Below are 10,499 nucleotides of genomic sequence, written 5' to 3' on the forward strand. Positions count from 1 at the left end.
GGGTTGGTGAAGGGGAGAGGTTGTGAAGGACTCACGGCAGGCCAGTCGGCCTGGCAGCAGTAAAGCTGGTGTAAGATATGGGGCGAATCTCTGGATTGAGAACAGAGATTCCAGCTTGTTCAACATTGCTCTCTGGGGAGTACTTCACCACACAGACAAAGGGGGGGGGAAGAATAAATCCCTATCAGACACCAGACCCCCCCAAACACACACACACACAAACACACACATGCACACTCACATACACACACACACATGCATGCAAGCACACACAAACACACACACACACACACATGCGTGTGCATGTGCGCACTCACACATGCATGCACTCACACTGACACACAGACACACACACACACAGACTCACACATGAGCACACACACACACACACACACACACACACACACACACACACTCACACACACACTCACACACACACTCACACACACACACAGAGACACACGTTTCACAACATCACTGCTCGTTTACGAGACCATAAAACACGTGGCGCTCGGCCTCTGTGATGCGTTAAAGAAAGCCTTCCGTTAAACAACCGTCCCTCAAACAGGATCTGAGCTCCGGCGCGGCCAGAGGACGAGAACCGCTCACAGAGGAACACGTGTGTGGAATGTTCTTCTGGGGGCATCAAAGCACAAGGTGTGATTCGAAAAAAGAAGAACTCTACAGAAATAACATTATACATCTGAAAAGGTGGCCTACCAAAATAAAAGCGTGAGGCCTGACATGTTTAGCTCGAGCGTGTTTGATAGAGCGAGTGTAGAGCACATCTGCTGGCCGCCGTCTCCCCATGTATACAGAGAGCTTCTCAGTGTCTTTTACTGGAAGGTATACAGACACCGGGCCGAGGGCATGGCTAAAAGCAGGGTTCAAGTGGCCCGCTGGCACAGGCCTCCATAACTCTTCTCCGTGTTTATGGACAGAAACGCACCGCTTTAAGTACTATTTAATTGGCTGTAAATGGCTAACAGTGTTTACTTAAGGGCTGGTATGCAAAATGCAAGGGAATGTGTGTCCACACACACACACACACATGCACACACACACACACACACACACACACACACACACACACTTATGACCGGTGCATGTCTAGAAGAGAAAAAGCGTGCTGCAGATGGATGGTTCAGGCAGAGCGTCGGTATCTGTGTGTACCACTCCACTGGACTTTACCCACTCATTCCTGGGCTATTTATCTGACTGCTCACACCCCACCCCCACCCAGATGGACAATAGATAGACAGCCACTCTCTCTCGCTCTCTCCCTCTCTCTCTCTCTCTCCCCCTCTCTCTCTCTCTCACACCCTCTCTCTCTCTCTCTCTCTCTCTCTCTCTCTCTCTCTCTCTCTCTCTCTCTCTCTCTCTCTCTCTCTCTCTCTCTCGGTGTCTCTCTCTCCCAGCTGCAGATGCTCAGGCCCCATCCTTCGGGCGGCCGCCCCTTTAATCTGACTCTCATTAAAGGCACTTCATAAAATTGTCAGTAACGATAAGGAGCCGAGCGCCGGCTACAAAAACAGAAAGCCCCGGAGAGCCCGGAATTAGTTTTTAAATTTATTGGGGCCACTGTAGCGGGGGGGCACCCTAAATCAGGGAGCCCCCTTGGCAGCCCCAGCAGCCCCGGCAAGAATGCAGGCGGTGGGCTCCGTACGCGGCCCCGTCCCTCTCTCAAGGCCCCGTTAAAGAAGAGGGGATGGGGCTCCAGGATCCAGCAGGCCGCCATCTAAATCATCCCCCGAAAGGGAGACGGCGGGCCGGGCCGTGGCGCTCCAGGCCGCGTCGTCACTCTGTTGTCCCGCTCCATTCAGCGGCGTGATGGAGAGGACAGCACTGAGAAATAAATCCGCGCTCAAGGTTTCTGAAAATTGCTTTTAGGTTCATTTGGGAGAAGGGGAAGAACAGGGAGATGAAAGACTGAGTGCAAAAGTGCACATTTTAAAATGACGAATGGTTTTCTTTCTCTGTTCCCCGGAGTGCTGTGACCAGCGCAGGGCGTTACGCTTTCATTAGGCGTCAGAATTAGGTAACAATGTTGGAGTTACAGGCTTTTTATAAACATGTTCTCAGCGTTGGATTAAACAACCCTGCATATCTGGTTTACATGATAGCATGATGTAGTAAATATTTATCAAATGCACTTTTAAAAGATATAACTTTGAATTGTGACCCCCCCCCCCCCCCCCCCCAAAGCTAACATTATAACTATAACTTAAACTGTATTCATCTACAGAGTTACATTTTAATAATATTTCACATTCAAATGAAAAACCAAACCAAGGCTGACTTGTATTGACTCTATTGAAATTGTCACACAGTAAATTCCTGTAATTCACTCTTGTAAACATACAAAGAAAGCTAATTAAATAAGCTTCTTGAGCAGAGACCATTAAAACATGTGTTGGTTTATTCCCCCGACGGCGCGGCTTGTTTAGGCTCTGGAGCTGTCCTGTCCCCAAGAACTTGTGGTTCTTGGAGAAACTGGATAAATGTGCGGTTTGGCATCTGTGTGTGTGTGTATATGTGTGTGTGTGTGTGTGTGTGTGTGTGTGTGTGTGTGTGTGTGTGTGTGTGTGTGTGTGTGTGTGTTGTGTGTGTGTGTGTATATGTGTGTGTGTGTGTGTGTGTGTGTGTGTGTGTGTGTGTGTGTGTGTGTCTGTGTGTGTGTGTGTCTGTGTGTGTGTGTGTGTGTGTGTGTGTGTGTGTGTGTGTGTGTGTGTGTGTGTGTGTGTGTGTGTGTGTGTGTGTGCATGCATGTATATATATGTGTGTTTGTGTGTGTGTGTGTGTGTGTGTGTGTGTGTGTGTGTGTGTGTGTGTGTGTGTGTGTGAGTCTGTTTTTAACAGGCCAAGATTCCATAGCCAGGGGAGTCGTACCCGGGACCGACACTCCAGTCTGCGCAGGAAGTTTCATATCCTCTTCTATAAAAGTGTCCTCTCTGTGTCAGAGAGGCTTCCAGAACGTAGAATCACTCGGGTTACCAGCGAGGGAGAGAGAGAGAGAGAAGGAGAGAGAGGGAGAGTGCAGCTGGTCAACGCTTCCTTCACACCGCTCCGCACAATGCCGCCCGGCGCTTTGGAATCTGGCGAGGGTGACCTCGCTGTCACTGGTCGGGGAACATCTTTGTTGCTTGTGTGTGTGGTCAAGTTGTGACAGAGTTGTCGAGCTTTGTTATGGGAAAAGTGGTGTGAGTGTGCGAGGGGTGTTTAAAGGGACCGCCTTCCTGTTTCAGCGTCTCAGATAGAAGGAGGCACCATGGGAATATTTGTTACGTGTTTTAAGTCCATCTGTGGCCAGACACTCTGAACTCTAGTGACATCGCCAGGGTTTGGAGAAAGATAAACTTAAAAAATACATTTTAGGATACTGTGTGTTTTTTCATTCGATTATACATTACGATCATTTCAATGATAAGTGTCAGATACCAGACAGCCCACAACCACACACACACACACACACACACACCCTAGGTCGTTTACATTCCCAAACTCTATTCAATGCAATTTAATGATTTCATCAAATGTAATAAACTAATATTGAACACATATTAAACTAATAAATAACTTGGGGAAAAAACATGTGCTGAAATATTATCTGTGAGAGCAAACAGTTCTTTGTTGGAAAGTGTGTACGGAGCGAGTGCTATGAAGTGCCTGTGATTGGGCCGGGCGTGAATCACCTCCTCAATGGATTTATGGAGCCCGGTGGTTCTCATAATGACACCGTCAGGATTTACACGTTGCTTGTCAGGGGGATTGAAGGCTGGAGACTCTGGGAATGAACGGGGTAACCTTTCTGTCACCGGTCTTCCTCAGAAAGTGATTCACACTCAGGGGACGCCATGTTGACACTTCAGCCCCGATATAATTTACACTTCTGCACAAACGTGCGTCTCACCCAGACAGACGCGTTCACGCCGGAGCACACTCGGCCTGTCACAACCACCGCCGTTTCTTCTTTCCTCTCCTTGTCTTTTTATTTTTTGGAGTGTGTAACCACGACGTTGTGTAAGCAAAGACTTTAAACCAAAGTGTGTTGAGGGGGGAGAGAGGGGGGGGGAGGAAGGGGGGGGGGGACGGAAAAAGTAAAAAGTTCTGGCTGTGCGCGTTGTGATAAATCATTGAGTTGCACAGTATCCCTTAACCGGAGCATGTGTTTGATGTGGATCACAGTGAGATGGTGGTTTTGAAGTGAAGAACAGCAGAACTGCAGGTCAGGCTCTGCTCTGCGAGGCCAGTGACCCACGCGGTGAGACGGGGCCATAACTTACAGCCGGCGGACAGGGGCTAGCGCTGGGGGCCCCGGGCCCCATCTGTACTATCTCAATCAGTGACAGATTGATGGGCCCTCATTCACCCGCTCTGAATGGGCTCACGATGACTTTACTCTAAACACCCTTAAGAGACAGGTACGGGAACGGCGGTCCTTCACAGAGAGGCCGTGATTATCACGCAACCACTAAAGCACAGAGAGTGTTACTGCTGGTGGGTTAAGAAGGCTGGAGACAAAACGTGGAGAAGACTTTGTGTTCAACTACATCTGAATTACGAGGAAGATTGTTTCCACCTACATTTGAGCGTATGCCTGCTTATCAGCGGACTTATCTAGAGATAATAAGTCCAGTTTAACGTGAACTCTTCTTAAGTTTCTACAGAATGCTTGCAAATGGTGCAGAGGAACACATCCAGACAAAGCTCAGCACAGTTCCTGCATTCTAAATATAAAGTTAATAAAGGGAGCCAGCATACTGCTTGTCCTTTGTCGGTTAAGGTTTAACAAACTTAACTTTACTTAACTTCAGACATAATCATTGAGTGCAATTTCAAATCCACGGGCCATTTGGAAAGCTAACCCAGTTTTTACTCTAGTTCTGTAACAATGCCAGCAGGGTTGCTCTAAGTTTCCCTTACACAAAAAAATAAACATAAAACTAAAAACAAAGAATATAAAACAGTTTTTACTAAACGACGGCTCCTTGTACTCCACAGACTATGCTAACACTTCTCACCTGGCTCTTTAGTGATGCTAGTAAAATGTTTTGTGCGCAACGGTAAAAGCAAGCTAATGGCGCCGGGTAGAAAGAAAGACATTAAATAAAGAATCATTCTACTTTTACTTTTGGCCCAAAGAAAGTGCAGTCGTAATAAAGCACGGGAGATATGACTGGACCATTCAGGGCACCGCCACGCTCACAATACATGAATGCACGATGTATAGCTCCACTGTCACTATCACACAAAGTGTCTTTGACGGTGAATAGTTCATGACTGGGTGAAAGGGACAAGGGGCAAGAGCCTTACTGGGACGCTTTCTTAATCTCAACTCTCCTCTGGTGACGATGCAGAGCGGTTAGGTAATGAGCTCGCCTCCGCCGCCGCCGCCGCCACCACCGGGCATTCTGAGAGAATTATTGTCCTGCATTCCCCTCCTAGTAACCCACCATGCTAAATACGCACTGATATACATATACACACTGATATAGTACTACTAATGAGAGCAAGAGAGTAGCAAGCCAGTCCTCCAGCCCAGAGAGCAGCAGCCAGTGGCCGCTGTGAGTTCCCCTAGCAGGTAGTGCAGAGCCGGGTGTGAGGAGAGGCTAGGCCAGGGGTAGTGCAGAGACGGGTGTGAGGAGAGGCTAGGCCAGGGGTAGTGCAGAGACGGGTGTGAGGAGAGGCTAGGCGAGGGGTAGTGCAGAGACGGGTGTGAGGAGAGGCTAGGCGAGGGGTGCCCATAAATCAGGCCCTCCAGCCCCTCACATCCACCAGACCTGCTGCTGTTGGATAAGTCCTACATTCCTGAGGGGGTTAATTCCCCGAGTCTACCCCCAAAAGGTCCCCCTCTCCGCCCAAACACCTTTGTGTTCCAGAACTATGTTACAGAAATATGAATGATTTGAGGCCGGAGACGAGGAAGGGGAGAGCAGGAGATTTAACATGCTTACTTTCTCTGATTGGTGGTGTGTGTGTTTGTTTGTGTGTGTGTGTGTGTGTGTGTGTGTGTGTGTGTGTGTGTGTGTGTGTGTGTGTGTGTGCATGTGTGTGTGTGTGTGTGTGTGTGTGTGTGTGTGTGTGTGTGTGTGTGTGTGACGGAGAGTGTGTGTGTGTGTGTGTGTGTGTGTGTGTGTGTGTGTGTGTTTGCGTGTGTGTGTGGAGAGGGGGGGTGTTAACTATTTGGTGTATCAGCAATACAAAGTGCCCTTTGCACTTGCAGATATTGGGAGTCCATCCTAGCAGCGTTTATAGCACAGAGTGAACTTAGGCTGTTATTAAACTCCTGTGCCCTTTACACTCACCCTTATGACCCCCGTACGACTATATCTTTACTATATCACGACAACAAAACAAAACATGTCGCGCAACGTGACAATGAATCCTTACAGTGTGAACGAGGGGTTAAGAAGGTAAAAATGAAAACACGATTAGGACACGAGCAGGGACTGAAGCCAAACACTGAACATTAAAAAAAATAAAAATAAGAACTGCAGCTAATAGAAAGTGTTTGGTACATCTTCTGTAGGTCAATATACCACAATATGTCCAAATACACTATAATGCAGGGAGACATTTTAGCTCTTTAAATGTAGATATAGAAATAAGATTTTGTCCATTCACCGTTTCGGCCCAAAAAAAAGCCAGTCAATTAAGTAATTAACTAAGCCTATTAGTTTACATGTATATTATTATGTAATTAATCATAATTTACAATGATTTGCTGTCCATACTTCTTTATTCGTTCTGCATGTTTAATTGATTTAGTAAAGAGAAAACGTTGAAATATATCAGGAACGGGAGGTATTCAGCGCTCTCATTTATTGTTTTATCTCTGGTGTTAAATCCAGGCTATTACGCGCACAAATTCAATATGGTTAAAAGCAAACATCTGAAGGGACTACGGCCTGTGTTTGGTTAACATAATATAATATACATAGGTGGGTTAAATATAATGTCAAATACATAGGTGGGTTAAATATAATATGGCTTAATTATACTGTAATATAATATATATAGGTTAAATAATATTTACATAGAATCGACGGCCGTGTCCCGTTTAAAAAAAAACCGAAATCTGGCCCACGACAATATTAATATATTAGCCTATATAACAAACGATATTGCTAATTAATTAAAATGATACATTACTATTAGCCTACATAAACATATCTGCACAAAATAGAGCAGACGCAGAAACCGAAAGAACAAATTTAATCACGAGTCAATCGTTGTCATTAATTTAAACTGATAAAAACACTTTGAGGGGTAATTTCTGAAACCATAAGATAAGTTAATAATTAACCTTCACATCTAAAGGAACTTAGAGGCTCACATCTAACCTTAAACCCAAAACCAGTGCGTCGTGCGCTTTGCTTTGCTTTGCAGTTGTTTCTTTTCATTCCTTTGGACACTTTTGGAAAATGTAGGAATAAAATAAAATCAGGAATATAATAAAATCATCTTCCGGACAATAGAAACCATCACACGTTTCTCTCCGCTTCTCTCTTATATGTTTGGTTTTTACATTAAAACTGAGTTCAAACATAAAGAGTAAAATAACAACCTTAAAAATGAAATATAACAATCCAAACAGAATATGCAGAAGACTTAAATGTCAATTGAAATCATCCAATTTCACCAGAACTAATTAAAAGACTAAACAAAGCGAAGCTCTGATGGACCTGCAGCCTCAACATGACTTATCCACTGGAAAATATATCTTTAATATACATATACATCTAATATTATTAACGATGTTCAACCTTTGTATCAAAACAACATAGCGCTAAATCTAGGGACATTCAGTCTAGCGTAGGACTAAGTACATCTATGCGTAAAACCCTGGATTAAAACCCAACGCACGAACCAGCCAGTCAAGGTTTGTGAACTTGGGAACAGACAGACTGGGCGCACTGGGAACAGACAGAGTTGAAGCACTGGGAACATACAGAGTTGAAGCACTGGGAACAGACTGGGCGCCCTGACGCGTCACCAGAAACCAACTCGAAGCCGATCAGAATCCAGCAGCGGTCTCTGTACCGGCTCTACCTGAGCCACAGGTTGCACCCACACGAGATCATCACCTGCGCTGAACCACATCACAGCCAGCAGCAGACAACAAATCAAACGGAAACACTTTAAACCGGTTTGACTTCGCTTTAGGCGAAACCCCTCCGCGCACCAACGGGAGTCAACAGGAGGCGGGGAGGGAGACGGGACCGGGGAACCGACCTGGGTGTGCTTGATGTCCGGGTCGGGCAGCGGGGAGGGCATCAGGTGGAGCGAGGCCAGCAGGGCGGCGGCCGCGTCCGCGCGCTGCGCGTCTCCGGGGAGGTCCTTGGCGCTGGAGCTCATGACGTCTGATAGGACCGGTGCGTAACGGCGGATTTAAGGAGGCTTCTGGTCGGGACTTTGGAGTCCCGGCTCGGTTTATAGCCAGGTGTCAGTCGAAGTCCGTTTTGATTGGGCCGAGAGAAAGAAGGGCTGTCCTTTTGGAATACATTTGGGCATTTACATAAAGGACTCGGGCTGAGGAGGGGAGACACGCACCCCACCCACACCCCACCCACACCCCCCATTATCATTATTATTATTATTATTAATGTAAGAAAGTAAAATAATAGCCTTTCCAAAAATATAATAACGTAAAATGTAGTCGTAGTATGTAGTAATTTGTTGAATGTAAATCAATATGACCACAGACATTTCCTCGCTGTGTTTAAATGCGGTTGATTAACGACGCGGTTGTTTGAAGCGGTCGATGCTTGGTGATCAGGGGCCCTCAGGGGCTCGCAGTGGGATCAGCGGGGACCGCGAGGGGCCCTTTGGTCGGGGACACGAGCGCGACCTCCCGCAGGTGATAAATCCTCTTCACACCTTTAAGGTCTCAATAAACATCGGCCCAATTAACGGGATTCAACGTCTCGGGAGAAACACGGAGCGAGTCTGCAGCGGCGCGAGTCCTGCTGGAGGGTTCACTGAACACAACTCTGTGTTCACTACTGAACACAACTCTGTGTTCACTACTGAAGACAACTCTGTGTTCACTACTGAACACAACTCTGTGTTCACTACTGAACACAACTCTTTATGTTCACTATTGAACACAACTCTTTATGTTCACTATTGAACACAACTCTTTATGGTCACTACTGAACACAACTCTTTAGTCGTTCCTTATTGGCTCCATGATTCAACTTAACGCACTCCGACTGAACTTCAAGGTTGTAAAAAGTAGAAATACAGAGGAGACAGTGTGTGAAGTGTAGTAAATATAGTGAAGTATATAGTGTCGTTTATAGTATAGCGTAGTGTACTAGTGGAGTAGGCTATATAGTGTAGTATAGTGGAGTATATAGTGGAGTATAGTGTAGTATAGTGGATTATAGTGTGGTATAGTGGATTATAGTGTAGTATACTCTGGTATAGTCTAGTAGAGTGGAATATAATGTAGTATAGTGGAGTATAATGTAGTATAGTGGAGTATAATATAGTATAGTGTAGTATACTGCAGTATATTGGAAGGCCTCAGGCCTGTTTCTATTCTCCTAAACATTCCCAGTATATCACTGTATACAGTCCCAGTATAACCATGGAGATACAGAGGCCGGTAGAGAGCAGGTATCTGCTGCTGAGACAAAGGGGTGTTGGTCCGAGCCCATCATTTACACATTCCCCTGGATGCCTTTTCTCCGTCATCACGTCAACCTTTCTTCACAGCATGATTGACACTCGGGAAGTGTCTGTTTCACATCAAAGAAGACATTGACATTGATTAATGTGTTCTAAACATCCTTCCCTCCGCTTGTCGCCTCACATTTTCCCCAAGCAAAGCAAACGAAGATAAGACAAACTGAAGATGGGAACGGATCTTATTCCCACTCCTGAAATGTGTTGACCGAGCGCCCTCTGGCGGAGGACCGGCGGTACTACGGAGGTCTGGAGGCCAATATAGATTAGCTGACCTAATTATTTTAGTAGGCTAGATAAAGAAAAAAAATCCGATATCTGGTTAAATAGTTGATCGACTCTATGGATATAATACAGGGTATTTAAGGGATTTAACCAGAGAAATCAAAGCAATTAATGTTGTTTTATTTTAGCATATACTCGGCTGCATCATAACGTCATAAGGCAAAGCAATATTAGGACAGTGGCAGTTATTTTTTCATTAGGCCTAAGATACTTTGTTTACATTAAATGTCATATTGTCATGATTGTTTCTTGTCTAGTTTTTTTTTTTTTTTGAAAGGCTGAACCCTCTAACGGTAGGCCTCTGGACGGTTCTATTGGTCCATACGGTACAATTACAATCATTGATTGAAATATTGCATCGGCCTACAGGCTGTTTGCTCAATATGCTGTCATATAATATATATCTGCGCATAATTAAGAATTTTTTATAGAAATATAATAAAGTATTTAACAAAAACCCTAAGAAATTAACCTGGAATCCACGGATATTTTCAAACAGCTCCGCAGCGCCCTGTTGTGGT

The 10,499-nt window shown here is 45.4% G+C and overlaps 1 protein-coding gene across 1 annotated transcript in view; it reads right to left on the bottom strand.

Moving 5' to 3' along the window:
• Positions 1-8,390, bottom strand: part of aldh1a2 (aldehyde dehydrogenase 1 family, member A2) — a 20,837-nt gene extending 12,447 nt beyond the window's left edge. Inside the window, exon 1 of the mRNA XM_084476122.1 lies at positions 8,236-8,390. Within this exon, the coding sequence (XP_084332248.1) occupies positions 8,236-8,358 (123 nt within the window). The 5' untranslated portion in view covers positions 8,359-8,390. The remainder of the gene's footprint in view (positions 1-8,235) is intronic.
• Between the last annotated feature and the right edge of the window lie 2,109 nt (positions 8,391-10,499).

Source organism: Micromesistius poutassou, assembly GCF_964030765.1.
Source record: "Micromesistius poutassou genome assembly, chromosome: 12".
NCBI lineage: Eukaryota > Metazoa > Chordata > Actinopteri > Gadiformes > Gadidae > Micromesistius > Micromesistius poutassou.